General features: G+C 42.7%; 1 protein-coding gene across 1 annotated transcript; it reads right to left on the bottom strand.

Moving 5' to 3' along the window:
- Window positions 1–338: 338 nt before the first annotated feature.
- On the bottom strand, window positions 339–16,581 carry AGA (aspartylglucosaminidase). Its single transcript, XM_079991428.1, has 9 exons — window positions 16,383–16,581; window positions 14,215–14,368; window positions 12,719–12,831; window positions 10,157–10,269; window positions 8,118–8,235; window positions 5,829–5,904; window positions 4,935–5,042; window positions 4,146–4,279; window positions 339–3,500 (listed from the first exon to the last, which is right to left on the bottom strand). Exons 1-9 carry the CDS (start codon window positions 16,525–16,527, stop codon window positions 3,400–3,402), a joined length of 1,062 nt encoding a protein of 353 aa, XP_079847554.1. The 5' UTR covers window positions 16,528–16,581; the 3' UTR covers window positions 339–3,399.
- Between the last annotated feature and the right edge of the window lie 620 nt (window positions 16,582–17,201).

Genomic DNA, 17,201 nt, shown 5'->3' on the forward strand with positions numbered 1-17,201 from the left:
CGCCTCACGTTCTAATTAATAATGGTGATAAGGAGAAATTATCTTCATTGGGCACAGTATGTCAAAGCTATTAGGACAGAGTCTATTAAGGAATATCATAATTTGGGTTGTTCCAAAGCAGGGGGTATATGGAATGTTTTAGATTCACCGACTCTGGGATCTTCAGAAGTACTTATTTGAGCAATCTTAAAAGGAGATTCTCATCCTCAAAACATACATGAAGAATAATTCATCCAAATACAAAGGACAGCTTCCATTCCCCCCCCCCTTTAATGTTGCAAAGAAACCCTCTCCTTGCCATTCCACACAAGATAAAATGAAATTCGGAATCATTAAAATGATTGTCTCTGCAATTTTTACTTAGGCTGCAATCCTATAATCAGTTAGCTGGTAGTCAGTTGAACTTAATGAGGCTTACTTCTAAGAAGATATGCACACTACAGGATTAAGACTGCTGTAGGGGGAAAATCATAAGAAAAGGCTAAAGCCTATTAAGGTCTATCCTTATAATTAATAGAGCTGGAAGAGACTCTAGTCCAGCCCTCTGCAATGCAGGAATCTCAACAAGAGCATACATGGCAGAGGGCCATCCAACCTGTTTAAAAACCTCCAAGGAAAAATCTACCACCTCTCATGGGAGTCTATTCCATTGTTGAACAGCTCTTACTGTTAGAAATTTCTTCCTAATGTTTAGTCAGAATCTCCTTTCTTGTAACTTGAAGCCATTTGTTCGGGTCCTAGCCTCCAGAGAATACACCTTTTGCTTCCCGTGAGAGGAGTGTAAGGCCCCAAAGAAACACATATTTATTTTTATTTTTAAAATGGCTTTAGAAACGTTAGAATCCAATGAGACAATCCGAATTCAGTCTCATGAATAGTATGTCCTCAGACTAGTATGTCCTTATCAACCTAAACACTTAATTTTAACAAACAGGTAAGATCTTCTCTTGCAAAACACACAAAAAGAGAATGTTTTATTTTGTCTGAAGACCTGCTTCAGGAGCCAGTTGTTGTTTTAAAAGCATGATCCCAATCAAATGTTATGTTCCACAAAGCCGCACCAAAGGAAAACATCTCCAAAATACAGATGCAATAGCTTAACGGGCTTCACCAAAACAATTTAGTTAACACTGGTAATTAAAAAGGAAAAAGGAAAGTCACCTGAAATATTCTCTTAAGCAACACAAATATGAACAAATATTTCTGAATGCCATACATTTAGGGACTTGACCTACACTTAGAAACCCTGGGTGAGCAAAGTCTGCTTCCAATGAAACCAACACAAAGACATACAGTATCCCAGAGTCATGGGGAGAGGTAACAGGGAATGAGCTGACAGGGGCAGCTGCATCCTGGCCCGAGAGTGGATGTATCCCTTAAATGCCTTTTAATAGGTTTCTGCAAAGAAGACTAGGTTCCAGAAAGTGGACCTGTACTGGAAAGTGGTCCAAAAGGAGGTTGGGATTAATGGTGCTTTGGGAAGGTCCATGGCTCAGTGGAAGGGCATCTGCTTTGCATGCAGAAGGTCCCAAGATCATCCCAGACATCTCCATGTAGGGCTGGGGAATATTCCTGTCTGAAACCCTGGCAAGCTGCTGCCAGCCAGCATGTGAAGATGGACCAACGGTCTCAGTACAAAGTAGCTTCCTATGTTTAGCACAGCACCTGTGGGTCTGTCCTTCAAGAGTAAATCAAGATTGAGAAGTAGAAGCCTTATCAGTGCTATTTAAAGTATCGTCATTGGTTCTTGTCTCAGGGACCAGCAGATAGGCGAAATCTCTTACCTGGTCCGGTTGAGTAAAACAGGTTGTAGGTTCCAGAGACTACTTATGAAAGGTGTGAAATGAGAAGCGTGACACTTGGGCCCAGCAAGTTCATCTTGCACCAGGGCAAAGACGGCATAATACTGATGTTGGTTGTAACCCAAACGCAGCAGGTCTAGGACATGGTTTTGGAAACCAAGCTCTTGATTTTGGCCCTATGGGCTGAAATGATCTGGAAACAGATCTTGTGGGTAGCATTTTGCAGAGATATTGTAAATTAGGAAGGAATTTACAGGGGTCCAAGGAAGGACTTTTATTAGCAGCTATTTGTATCCATCTTTTTTTGGGGGGGGGGCGTACACAGGGCAACATTCACAAGGCGATCCCACTTTATCGGCTTGGCGACAAAAGGAAAGTTAGGTTAGGTTGACTGATAGTAACTGGCCTAAGCGAGCTTTACAGCAGAGCTCCAGAAGTTAGCAGAGAGTGGCTGGGGAAACCCAACCAGGTGAGTGGGGTATAAATAATAAAATTATTATCATTGTTGTTGTTAGCAGCAAGAAAGGGCATGGAAGTAGTAGCTGATTATAACACATTTAGAGGTGTGTTGTTGGTTTGTTTGTTTTTTTAAAAAACCAATTACTACAAATTCAGGAGCAGGGTGGCAGCTCGGCAGCTCCAGCATGTAAAAAGGGGAATATTATTTTGTAAATTGCTAGAAGGAATGACTGGATTTGTACATTTCAAAATTGTTCTTCAAAATGAATGTGTTTATGGGGAAAATTTGTCCCTGTCCTGTCGCATTACTCCTCTATTCTTGAAGCTGCATTTCCAGCTGTCACTGGCAGAAGGGACATATTCAGAAGTGTCCTGGAAGGGCTATTCCTCATCCAGAGATAGGAAAGACAACTCCAGTGGATCTTTCAAAACAGAAGTCAGCTGAGAGGAAGGCTTTGTGGTAGGGTTTGTTCAAAGTGACTGGGCTTGACACATTCATTTCTTCGCTCCCAGAAATGGTAGACCGCTTTGGTTGAAGTTGAGAAATATCTCGGCATATATTTGAGTGAATTTCTTTACTCAGCTTATTCTGTTTAAATTTACTTAAGGGTCAGCAATACGGGAAAGCAAAATTAAGACTACAATCTTAAATTGTAGGGGCGGAGAGTGAAGGCCCCCTAAAATTCAGTTTCCTGCTAGACTCACGGAAACCCTCCTTTATCCTTTTACCTTATTTAGTTTGGAACATTTACCCTCCTATAGAAAATAACAAGGAGGAAATTAATGAGAAATCTTGAGGGGAAATCTTCCCATTCTGGGAGCATGTCAGGAGGATGAGACAGCGATGGCTCCTGCTCTCTCTCTCCGATGTCAGAAGGGCAACAGGAAAGCCTAGGGGGCAGAGATCTGGCACTCTCTTTCTCTGCCCCCCTCTCCTCCCAAGGGCCAAAAGATTACAGTCTTAAGACAGAGAATAAAGGCTCCTTGGCACAAATCAGTAACCCCTCTGCGCTATAATTTATGGGGAAGTTGTGTGCACAACTAATTTTTGTAAAAAATGGCAATGGCAATAGTCTAATTTTGTCTTCTTCATTTCTTCCAGTGAATTCTTTAAGTTTAGGGGGGCGGAGGGGCTGTGTTAAATGCAGTCTATTATTTGCTCAGATGGTTGCTTCAAAGTGGGATTAGAAGCCATAAAGTGAAACTGTGTGAATCCTGAAACTTTATTGCAGGCAGCACCTGTGTCAGGAAAGGGAGAGATAAGAGAATAAAGAGAACAAACTATGAGAGGCGCATTAATCTGTCTCCTTGTGCTTTTAACATCTAGGGATCCCACTATTAATTCAACTACAATTGTTCTTTTATAGCCTTAATTAACCCAGCATTGCGCTTTCTTTTAAAAAAGTCATCTTTCCTTCACTTGTTTTAAACTCGAAGACGAAAGAGTCTCCAGCTAGCACTATGGCCTTCACAACCTAAAATATAATTCCAAGTTTAGTATATTTTGTTTCAATTTACATCTTAATACTGGCAAATGTAATGAGTCCACGGGTCTCTAATCTTTCAAACGGAGAACTGTGGGAAATCAAAGATAAAAGAAGTGCACTGAGCAGCCTAACCCAATACGTCATATCGATTAGCAAAATGATTCTGCATGGTGATCCAAGGGCTCAATAATGAGATACCCAGCATGACTGATCTTGGATTGCTTTGAAGCAGAGTCTCAGACTCTGTCCCCCCCCCCCCAAAAAAAAGTGAATATTTTGTTTTGAGTCCTTTCCTGCATGCTCATGTGACAAATGGGCAATGAACACAGAATCCAAGTGTTGCGAACTTATTCCAACCTATAAATTTGCACGAAACAATCTTCTGAGGTAGACGTACCATAGCTTCCACTTGCGTTGGCACAGATAACGGCACCAAAGAAGTATGGCTCATATTTCTGAATTCTAGAAATAACTTTCTGGCAGGCTATGGTGGGATCCATTCCTGTTCGCATATACTCCACGGCTTGATAGCTGATTTAAGGAAAATAAAAAACAGATATTAACACAAAGGTTCTCCAAGTGTCATAGTATGCATAGTATGCCAAGGAGGAGAAAACGAACCTTTAAAAAAACCCTCCTCCGCTGATAACAAAAAGGGAATCTTGCACGAACTTGCCCAACGTTGACACGGGATAAAAAACCAAGACAGCGCCTTTTTAGTGGTGGTTCCCTATCTCTGGAATGGTTTGATTTGGCCCTAGTGATCCACTGTGACCAAAGCCCCTGGGTTATCAAAAACGCATAATTAACTGGTTTGGAATATGAATTTGTCCAGGTCTTAATGCTTGGGTGCAATATGAACTGAACACTAGTTCCCTTCAAAATTCTTCTACGGCTAGGAATGCAGAAAGAGAGTCTGCACATTTAAACGAAATGTGAAATAGCTATTATTAGTTCAAAATCCTGGTTGATAACTACTGTTTGGAGAAGGCTAAACAACATCCCCAAGATGATGTTGTTTTTCTACATCACGAAGGACCTATGGGCATGCCTAGTGACACCCCTAAGGTTTGAAGCAGTGCAGTGCAGCTTCTGAGCTTGCCTGTGCAAAGCCCATCTTTTACCCCAGGGTGGTCTCACAATTAAGCCCAGTATCAAAAAGACCCAAAGAGTTCACAGAATATACCTGGGCAAGAAGCGCATCATCAAATCCCCATCTCCAGTGGCAGCTGCAGCTCCAACTGTACTATCTGCATATGCTCCAGCTCCAGCAATTGGAGAGTCTCCCACACGTCTAAGAAAAAGGAAGGCGATGTTAATCCAATGAAAACAGCCAGGCGGTGGGGAAAGATTCTGATAGTTCCAACAGAGTCACAAACAAGCTAGCAACAAAGACACACTGAGGCCTGCTTCTCATTGAGTTAGTAAACCTGTGCCTGCCTGGAGTAAACTTCTCGGAGCTATATGTACAATCTCAGGACTCTGCCAGACAAAGAATTCGTCCAAATTTGCTCTTACAAAGCTTAGGCAGCGGTTACACCATGTCTGGTATTTACTGAGAATTCGTTCAGATTTGTTTCTGTTTCTTTAGGAGGAGAGCTCATGAGGACAAAAGGCCATTCATCCTGATCTGCTTTTGGGGTGTCTTCCCACCAATCATTTGTCCATTCCACACTTTTCTATACAGAGCACTTTCATTGCGCATATCTAAGTTTCCTACTATGAGCTCGAATTTCCCTTGCAAAATACATGACAGAATGCTTGTCCATTAAAAAATAAGACACCCCCCCCCATATTTGCTGAACTGGGTTGAAATATCAAGGCAACACTTAACTTAAACATCCAATATAATCAAGCACAGCTCTAAAACGGATAGAATTGAAGAGGAAGAAGACAGAAAACAAATTCATGCATTCTTCACATAACCCACTTTTCCACAAAATCCTTCTTTCAAGTGATATAAAAATCATTACCATTACAGCAGCAGTTCACATACACACTCATGCTTGCTATAAGCAGCACTCAAGAAAGGAAAACAAATTTCACCAATAAGGAATCTTGATTTTATTCTGACACTAACCCCTGAATTTTGTGGTCTGCACCATTTGTAGACGTCCCCACAGCAATGCTTCCATTCTGACCAATCACAATCATACCTACAAATGAAAACAGGTGGGGAATTTAGAAGCAGCATTATGGGTTAATGATTTTGTTAATTGAATAGGGGTAATGTTAGGCGACCACCCTTTAAAACAAACCAGACTCCTGCTGTCCTTCAGACAGAAGTGGGGAACTGGGTTTGACCAGTGAGTTACAATGTTTATATCCCCATCCCCTCATAGGCCAAATTTGACAGGTGGGTGGAGCTCAGGAAACACCTTTCTAAATTCTGGGCAATTGTAACCCTTGGACAAAGCATGATCTCGTCCATTGTTTTACATAGTGCTTCGTAGACACTGCTGATCAGGCCTGCAAACCCCTTTTCAGCTAAGCCACGTTTTGACCTGGCCCATACTGACAACATATATGACAGCAGCTGTGTGCAGTTGGGCCAAAATGGTCTTGAAGGCCAAATGGGAGGCCTGACAGGTGTAATCAGGTTTGGAAGCTGGGGGTCCCTCACACCTATTTTAATATATGACAGTTGCCACAATCTTTTCTTATCACAACTAGATGGTGATGGGATCCACTTCACCTGGGAACTGTTTGCCTTCCTTAGGCCTCTTTTACGTTTGGAGTAACTCCACCCTAGAGTCCATCTTTTACGTTTAAAGAAAGAAAATCTCCCATCCGCGAAGACAGATGATCACCAGGATCACAGTCTGCCCCATAATTCTGCCCCATAATTCAGAAACATGGGCTTTGGCTCCTGGCTTCAGATGGGAGGCATTATAATCATTCACTTCATGTGTGGAAATACATATTTTAGGACACTTAATTGTTAATTTATAGACCCACATCCAGATAATTCATGCACTGGCTACCGGAAGGCAGTAAGTGCCATAAACATAGTGTCAACTGACACAGCATGAAGCAATTGTTCAAAGTTTGCATTCAGTTATTTGCCTACAGAATGCAACTGCCTACAGTAGCCTAGTTCAGTTCTGCTCGCTCTTTGCCTCCCAAAGAAGGGAAGCAAAGAATAAATCACTGACTTGGGCAAACTGCCAAGGTGCAAAAGTTCATAAGGACACACCTTTAGATTAGCAAGAACCTTGGCATTTGACATTTTTAAAATGCTAATTACTTGGTGGTGACGAATTTAATCATCACACTAGAAGTGCCTCTTAAGTGTCTGGGAATGAGGCTTGTGCTCTCAAGTCACTTAGGTACTTCTGTAAATTCCAAATTTAATTACTATGCAGATGGAAGAGGCTGGATCCAAACAAAGTCGTCGTCCCCCGCCCCACCCCATCTTCAGCTAATTTTGCAAAAGGTAAAGTTGAAACTTGAGCTTATTTGAAAAAAAAACAACTTCCAGACCTATGTAGTTCTGGAATATCCACTAGGATGATCAATTCACTGGAATATATAAGCTCATTTTGAAATTACTTCTTCAAGAAGGAGCACTCTTGATGCACGTTCGGCAAACTAGCAAGCAAAAAGAGTAAATTAAGTTGTTCCTGCTTGAAAACAAAGTGGTGCTTCGATTTTGGATGATAATCATGTTCTACTAATAGAAGTTCCGCCTCATCAGACCATGTGCGTATTTTTTTAAAAATGCTCATCATGTATCTGTAGAATGAATGTATGAATGTACGGGGACTGGGAAGGAAAGGAAAGGTGAAAGGGGAATAGAATGTCACATTCCTGATTCTAGAACTAAACAGAGAAGCACAGGCCAGGTTCCTACAGTAAGTAGGGAGATTTACAGAATGGGGTGAGGGGTAACATGGCAGGCGTCCTTCCACATCCCAAGTCCTGCCAGTTCATGCTGGCCAAGGTGGAAGGTGGCTTCCATGAAATTTTTCACTATGCCAGCAATATATTGACATAGCTGAGAAACCCGGGGAACTTTTGGATCAAGTGGATCCAAGGCTGCTGATGATCAGCCTCAAGACTCCTCATTTCAAGGCTCCTACACGCAGTAGCATTTCACCCTCCTGGGCAGAGCCCCACAACCAGCAGAGAGGCAACTGTGCGTAATCTGACAGCACAGCATTCAACATTATGGGGTGCTAGGGCTTCATGCTTGGGAAATGTCTTGCTGAATAACTTGTGTTATCTCTGCATCAGGCAGAGTTTGTTCTTAAGCGGATCTTGTCCTTATATCCCGCTTAAAATTATTCACATTCAGTTTGTCTGGTGACTCATTTAAAACAAGCAGAGGGATTGCAGCATGAAATAAGCTGCTGTCAAGAAGGCATACCAATAGTGTCATGGTTATGAACATCTATTCTTTTCTTTGATACACTCCGCTCTTCTTTGGTGAACTTTGCAGCCTGCTTGTATGGGCCACATGATTTTGAAGCATCTGGCGTCACACTCTGCAATCAAAGTTTCATTCACATTAAAATCTTGGAAGAAAAACAAACTGGCATTTCAAACAAACCTGTCTTCTATTCCCACCCCCCCCCTGTCATCCTAAAAGAATAGTGTAAGATTTCTGTATATGCCAAGGATGAAGAAGTTTCATCGAAGGCAAATTACTGTAGCTCAGATGCTTTAAACAATGAACAGACAAAAGCATCTCCCTCAATTTAGAGTAACTCAATACTCAAAACACTCTAGTTATCGCAGCCCTGCACAGATTCCACGTTATGTGATTTGCAAATGTTTCCTACAATGAACAGCCAGCAGAGAAATAATAAATCAACATTCTATATGCAAAAAACGCAGCATGATAATTTGTCTTACCACCTACCGCTATAATTCAAGATCAGTTTTTCTCAATCCTCATGAGCATCCATGCTGATTGTGATGAGACAACTTTATAGACAAACCATACGGCTAAAGGCACTGAAGCCGGATAATTCAACTTGCTCTACTTCCACTCCACATACCCTGCAAACACCCTTTACAATCTAACACACCCTATTTTTTCCCCTTTTGCTGGTGGCTCAAGTTAAAATAATTAAGAAAGACTTTGCTTCAGCCACACAGACTTCTGCTAGCCTTAAAGGTTGTTATCTTTCAACTTTCTTCCTATGATCTTGGGTGCAGAGGTCCCTCTAGAGGTTTCTACATAGCCTGTGTTTTCTGCAGAGATAACTTGAAGGGTATAGATAGTCAAGAGGGTGGGATCTGCATGCACAACAAAGGAAAAAAACATTTTACACAAATCACAATAGGCTTCTGATTCAATGATAAATGAATAGTACTGGAGTTCCATATTATATTTCTTAACAGTAAATATCTAATTGGAGATTTATTTTTTACGTGTGCCCATAGTTATACATCTGAGCGAGGTAGCATAAAAACAAAAAATGCCCATGCTGAACGGGTCCACATAGATTTAATGGTTACACACTTCTCAGGATCACAGCAGGCTCAGAGCAGATCTTAAAATGAACCTGAATTCCAGATGCATGGCTAGAGGCAATTAAAAAAAAAAAAATCTTAACCAGAACATAAAAATAGTTTAGGATTTTAAAAATAAGGCAAACAGCAGGCAGAGCTTGGGCTTGTTTATATGAAATAACAATGTGTGGATTCTAATCATGGCACAAAGCTAAAAAGTTCCAAGGTGAAGAGCAGAAAACATATGAGAAAGATAAACAAGAAGCTTAAACCTAGCTCCCACAGAGGATCTGGTGAATAGAAGAACACGGGGAAGTCCCTGGGTACATAAAATTCATTAAAAGCAACTGTCCAGTGATGGCAGGGGGACACAGATAGGATTATCAGGTGCCCAACACTTACAAGGCAGACAATATGAAAGAGCAAGAATCAGATGCAGTGGAAGGATTCAAGTTGAACTGGTTAGCAGAAGCTGGTATCAGCAGTGACCAATTCTAGCTCGACTGGAGGCTAAAGAGAACCAAAGAGCAGGACCCTCAAAGCTGATCAACAGGACCTTTTGGCTCCATAGGCCTAGCTCCATCGGAGAACTCTCTTGTACACATTCACATACATTTGTTCTTTGGTACACAGCACATTCCTCTTCCCCTGCAGCTTGCTCCAATGATGGAGTGGGGTGCTGGGAATGTTGCAGACATAAGAAGAGCCCTGCTGGATCAGGCGCAAGGCCAATCTGGTCCACCATTCTGTTCTCAGTGGCCAGCCAGATTCCCATGGGAGGCCTGTAAGCAGGAACTGAGTGCAACGACACTCTCCTCGCTTGCAATTCCCTGCAGCTGGCATCCAGAGGCATACTGCCTCCAAGATTGGTGGCAGAACAATATTTAATACAGTGTAGCTACCAGGTTTATAAAACAAGAAAAAACAAGGGGGAAAGTTGTGTTTTACCTTCCAGAAGTTTGGCTGACAGTTTCGATTAAGCCACTGTAAGTACATTGAAAGAGAGCTCTGTGTAGTCAGGTCTTCACTTGGAAACCCCATGCTTTCTGCAAATAGTGAGGCTTTATGGAACAGAAAATAATGAAAACAAAATTAAAAAATTCCTTCCAGTAGCACCTTAAAGACCAACTAAGTTAGTTCTTGGTATGAGCTTTCGTGTGCATTTGATTGATTGATTGGTTTATTACGGCCATTGGCTCATATCTAAAAACAATACATCAAAATTTATCCATAAACAATACAATTTAAACAGTTCCAAGTTAAAACACCCCTATAAAACCAATTTTACTTCAATTAAGTAAACTATACACAATAAGCTCCCTCTATGTCAACCGCAATTCAAATCCCACAGATTTTGGGGGATATGCGTCTTAGTTCTGGCACTTATTGATGGTTCTTAATTTTGGCTAAGCTGTCCGAGTCATACAGTGATCCATTTCTCCTCTTATGAAATAAGACATTAATCAGGTATCTAGCGACTGCAAGGGATCTACTTGAGTCTTCGTCGTTTAATAAGTATATTATTTGGGCTTCCTGAGGTCTGTCAGCTATTCTCGATAGATATGGGGCCAGAAACTTGGACCGTGAAGCCGAATGTATAGGACAACAGAAGATTATATGATATAACGATTCTATAGATCCACTTTTACAGTCACAGAGGAGTGAGATCTGTCCGTTGGAGAGTCTGTTACCCAACACATTTGATGGGAAAACATTGAATCTAGCCTTTATAAAGGCATACCTGTGCATCACCACAGATAAGGTAGTTAAATAAGATGGAAGCTTCGTTGGTGGTGTTAAGCCAAGGTTTATTGGCGAACAGGTGCCACCACCTGTCGCAATATTAAATTGTAAATCCATCTCCTCTAATTTGTGAGTTATAATTCTCTTGGCAGAAATTAAATCCAATTTTAGTAGTTCAGATGGAGATAGTCCTAAGGACACAAGTTTCCCATGTATTATTTTTGCCCTTGGTATGAGCTTTCGTGTGCATGCACACTTCTTATGAGTAATTTCTTTTTCTATGTAACTTTATTTGCAATTCAACAAGCGTGCAAGATGACACTTTTCAGCTCATCGAGATCCCTATGAAAACACGGCATGGCACTTGTAAACCATTTTCATATTGTATTACAGCAGTCAGAGCCCAGGTCACTGCCCTATACAAGTGTATACATTATTATGATTTTGTCCTCAACAGAAATGCCTTTCTCATTTTCCAGAACAAGAACATATATCAGGGGGCTTCAGAATGCTGAAGACTGATAGCAAACTAAGAGGAAGTATATCAATTTGCAACACGGAATCCATAAATGAAAGACTTGTGATAAGAAACAGCAATGTTCCACTACACTGTCAGATAGAAACTTTAAGAATCCAAAGTAGAATGTTTTAGACAGTATTGATTATTTAAAAAAAATATCCTGTTGCTTTTATCTAATATATCTGAAGTATGTTTCTATTTTTTCCCTGTTAAATTTTTTAAAGAGAAAAGTGTTTTTGGGGATGTCATATTTATAACTGCACAGCTTGTGTTTTCACAGAATCCTTTCTGAGCTATCTGTTGCAGCTATACTTTTTAAATAATAATTTCTAATGCTAAAATTCCAAAAATCAGTGATAAGTTTTTTCACTGAAGGCTGCGATTCAATACAAATTTATTATTTTAATCTATAAAAAACATTTACCTTTGCTCCCCAAAAAGAGTTCCTCAACCAAGTATATAAAAAACCAAAAACCCTCTTCTACACACAAGGGCATTCAGTCATAATAAATACACAAACAAAACCATAATTTGATAAAATAAACACATCAAAAATTTGGCAGAACAAAAATGCCTCAACTGCCCACCTTGAGGAGAAGGGACCTTTCTAAACTGGGAGTAAACACCACACCTCAATCCGATTACTGCAATGTGTTATACATGGGCCTGCCTCTGAAGATGCCTCGAAATTTACAATAAAAACAGTAGAAAGATGGTTTGAGCATATAACACCAATCCTGGCTCAACTGCACTGGCTGCCAATGTGTGTATGTGTGTGTGTGTTTATACTGTAAACCACCCTGTGATCCTCGGATGAAGGGTAGTATAGAAATTTAATAAACAAAACAAAACAGTGAACTTAATGAGACTGGCGTGCATGTTGAAGAGGGCAGAAATAACCTATCAAGTCAAACCAGAGCACAGTGACCCCTATCCATTTAAAGCAGGTGTGAGGAACCTTCGGCCTGCCAGATGTTACTGAACGACAGTTCCCACCAGCCCCAGTGAGCATGACCAGGGATGATGGGAGTGGTCGTTCAGCAACATCTGGAGGGCCAGAGGTTCCCCACACCTGCGCTAAAGCATTGCACTGTATCTTAATGAAATCAAGTAACTTGTCACAACCAACTCGTGACAAAGTTCTTGACACCAGCAAGGCAACTTAACTTCATTTGGACAGAGGCGGCTGCCTTCCACCACTGCATGGCGGAGCCAAAATTTCAAGGGAGCAAAATGAAGGAAGTTACCTGACTCTCCAACCAGTAAGGTGTGCTGAGTATGCTCTATCACTTTCCGTGCCACGCCAATAGCATTTTTTACACGTCTGAGATCAGCTACTGCCCCAACTTCCATAGTATTACTGGACCAAAGACAGACAAATGTACCCAAAAGCAAAACAGACAAACAGAGTCTTAAGTTTAAATCAAGAAACGCAGAGTATAAGAATAATGTATGCCACATCTAAAGGACAAGCATGAGATAAGTATAAAAATGAAGATTGGTGTCCAAACGTTACTTGCAATCCCATTAGACTAAATGGGTTGAACCTGTAGATGGGGAATTCCCAAATGACTGTCCACAGAACATGAGTGGTTTATTCAGGTGGTTTGTGGCATGTCTGTGGATTTGTAGTTGAATATAACACATCTATTGCTTTAAATATTCATTCTGACTTTTAACTGCATTCTAATTGCTTTTAATTTCTCATATTGCATTTTAATGTATTATAATGTGAATTCTATGGAATTCACGTTGTAATAGAATAAAATGCAATATGCAGGAAATTAAAGCAGCAATAAAGACACAATTAAAATTCATACAGCATCTAGCACAGTACGATTGCTACAGCAGGCAGAAAAAACCATTTAAGTGGTCAGCCTCAACAATTTGCAAGTGGTCTGTGGGTAAAAAAGTTTGGGGACCACTGCTATAGACTACAGTTCAGATGGGCATGTGCTCTCTTTAAACCAACATTTTAAAGCATATTTAGTGATAGAAGAAGAAGAAGAAGAGTTTGGATTTGATATCCCGCCTTTCACTCCCCTTCAGGAGTCTCAAAGCGGCTAACATTCTCCTTTCCCTTCCACCCCCACAACAAACACTCTGTGAGGTGAGTGGGGCTGAGAGACTTCAAAGAAGTGTGACTGGCCCAAGGTCACCCAGCAGCTGCATGTGGAGGAGTGGAGATGCGAACCCGGGTCCCCAGATTACGAGACTACCGCTCTTAACCACCACACCACACTGGCCCTCTCTAGGAAAAAATAGAGCTAAACCTGACTTGCTAAACCAAATGCATACACTCTATTGCTACTAGTGCACAGCTTCTCATGAGAGCAGGGCCAGTTACATACATTGCCATATGTTTGTTTATCTGCTAGTTACTTTAGAGACCCTGGAGTGTGTATGAAATAATGTGCATAATAATGCAATAAGCCAGTAAAGAAACTGTACTTATTGAGATCAAGGAGTGAAACAGAAACTAGAAAAAAATATATATGTGTGGATAAGACTGACATAAAGATTTAGAAGAAAAACCCCATCCCTAGTAACAGCCCAGTCAGTCTCAGATGCACGCATGCCCTTCTGGGCTCATAGGTTCCCATCAGCTTTTCAATGGAGAGGGCAGCAAGAACAAAACTGTCTACTCTTTGAAGTGAATGGGGAAGATTCTGAACATGGAGGAGCTGCGTGCAATTGATAGCAGAACCCCTATGCCTGTTAGGAATGATGTGGGATTCCTTACCCATCCATAATCATAGCATCCAACGTTGTTTCTCCATGTTCATCTGGGTGTCCTCCATACCCCACACTTCCATCACATTGCTCAACTTCACACTGACCACAGCCTTTCTCTACTGCATCCAGTTCAGAACCACCTGCCAGTAAGGTACTCCAAGCTGAAAGGAACAACAACAAAAAAATCCCACTCACTCCACATGTAAAGTACGTAGAAGTCATATTCTTAAAAAGCACACCCCCAATTCCCATCCCTTGAATACAGAGTACAGTGCAAATGTGTAAGTGTTCATTGTCCTGATTTTATGGAGGCTGGTCAATAAGTACAAGAAAACTAAATCCATCATGTTCAGGGAATGTAGCATCGGTGGCAAAACTCTTAAACCTGGGATTCCTAGACATTAATTGTCAACTGTCTGCTTCTCATTGTATTCTCCCCCTGCCCTGCCAATCTGGCATCAGCCACAGTTGGCAAGCAAGCTATAGATTAAAAATGGCGTATTTGTCTGATGTGACAAATGTTGAGTTCATTCTAATTTCTTTTTCTTCAAGCCCAGAGTCTCCAATGAGCCAATTATGTTTAGAAGTAAAAGCAAAGCAGCACAAGGGTAGATAACTTCCATTTTTTATAATAAAAAAACCTGGCCTTGCTCTTTTAAGTGGGGAAGCTTTTTCTGGCATGGTGATAAATGGCGGGGAAAGTTTTCCTGGCTACATGTCTGCATCAAGTTGCAGCAAAACAGGAATGGACTGGGGGTGGAGGGCTGGGTGGAGATGGGATAACCCTCACTATATGGCAACAATGTGCTAGTTAAAGGGGAAAAAAATATTTTTAAACCATTTGTATGGCATTTCACTGAGGGGTTTAAAACCATTTAATGTTGCTCCATATGCTTCCTTCACAAGCCAGGCATGTCACTTATGGTGCAAGAATTTCCTCAAGATGGACTTTAGCACAAACCTTATGGATATATTGGGCAAGGGAGAGGACTCATTAATCTTTTCCCAGATGCATGCACACTCACTAGAAGGAAGTGAGTACGCTTTTTACACACTGTGTAAAATCATATCTGTGCACTGTCTGATGTTGCTGTTATGAATCCAGTGAAGACACCCACCACAAGAGCTGCCAGTAGAAATCTATGTTGCACAACTGGCCACAAGATGTTGCTGTGGCCTAGTAGACCAAATTATGTAGCTAATACAGAACACAACACAAGCTGAACTTCTGCAGACACAGCAGCACACCAGTGTTTCCAGTGTTAATAAAATGCCCTTCTGCCACATTACTGTGGATCAGAACCCCTTCACCAAAAGCCCTGCACTGAAATGGAGGGGGGAAGTGCCCTGCCTGTAACAGTGCTAAACTAAGAAGGGGACTAACGTGCACTAAGTAATATAGATTATGTCTCGTTAAACCAGAACGTAAAATGTCCCACACCAAACAAGGAAGAGGAAAGTAGCAGAGAAAAGCCAAGGAAGTTTAACAGTAGCAGTGTGGATGGCTAGTTCATCTGACCAGGCTTAAACTGTCACCACCCTTTCTCGTATTTCAATGCAAACATTATGTCTTGTTTTAAAAAGAGCACTGTTGAACATGCACAGACTGCCTTTCCCCTCCTCTTCCCACAGACAGATTTTTGGGACTGAGATAGTGGCTCCCGTAAATAAGAAAAAGGGGAAGGTAGCGGGGACGAAAGAACAATTGGGTCTCAGGGTCTGGCAGGACACTGCTGAAGGTGAAGCATCCCTCTCCAAGCAGCCCAAATCTGGTAAGCTTGAATTCCTCCCCCACCCTCAAAGCAAGGGGTCCTCCTTACTGCTTCACTAGCCCCAAGTGATCGGAGGGCCTGGGCTCCGAAAAAGCGACTGCTCTGCTCTTATGTTTCTCATCAACGCCTGACTTTAGGAAGGCTCAACACAACCTGCGATGTTCTCCCAGCCCAGAGATGCCAGCATGCAGCACGCACACAACCGCCTGCAAGGATCTTTGCAGATTTGCCAATGTGGCGCTGAGACCCGGGCTGGATCATGAATCTAGAAAGCGGGGTGCCGGGTGGGGGGAGCCCAAACAAAGTTTGGGGCAAACCTAGGATGGGGCGAGGGGTTCCTCTCCGCCCGCTCGAGCCTCTCCTCTGCGCAACCACGGAAGCCCTGGAGGAAACGAAACAGCACCTGCTTCGGCGGCTTTCCTAAAGGGCCAGGTGTTGAGGACCAGAGGCAGCGAGGGCGCCTCGCCGCTCGCCACCGCCGCCTGCAGCAGCAGCAGCAGCAGCAGAGGCAGCAAGCAAGGTCCCCTCGGGCGGCTCCCGCGCCCCATGGCTCCGCCAGCCCCACTGAGCCGCTCCCCTGTCAGCCCCACATCCCGTGACCGCCCGGCGGATCGGCCGCACGCGCAGTAGCCCGCGAAGGGCGGAGACTGTGCCGCGCGTAAAAGTCTTGCGCGGAGCGGCCTCTGGTGGCAAGTGCCGCCCTCTAGGCGCGCCGCGCGGTTCCTCTTTCTCTCTCCAGGCCGCCCCCTACTCTCCGAGCGGCGGTTGCGGGGCCCCTCCGTCCTCCCATCAGAACTGCACTGGAGAGCTAGAGGAGGAACCGTCGTCGAGGGTTCCACGAGGGGGGCCGGCAGACCATCTTGGTCGCCTTAAGAGGCCGCTCCTGTTGCTTCGCAGAGTTGGTGCCTGGCTAAGCGCTTGTTTGAGTTTATGTTTCTTCTTTTGCACGCCACGAAGGAGAGAAACGTCCCTTACTACGAGCCGAATAAAGAGCATGAAATTCACACTCGACTCCGAGTATACTTCAGACGGGGAGGTTGTGGCGCGCCAGATGCTGTGGGGCAACGACTCCCATCCGCCTTAGCCAGCAGGCCCAGTGGTCAGGGATGACGGGGGCTGCAGTGTTGTGTGTGTGAAGGGGCCTCATGCTCCACTCAGCACATCTCCCCAGCATGCCAGAGACAGGCAAGCAAGGATTAGGCACCTGGTGCTGCCTAGAGAG

The sequence above is a fragment of the Podarcis cretensis genome (genome assembly GCF_951804945.1).
Source record: "Podarcis cretensis genome assembly, chromosome: 9".
In the NCBI taxonomy this organism is placed as follows: domain Eukaryota; kingdom Metazoa; phylum Chordata; class Lepidosauria; order Squamata; family Lacertidae; genus Podarcis; species Podarcis cretensis.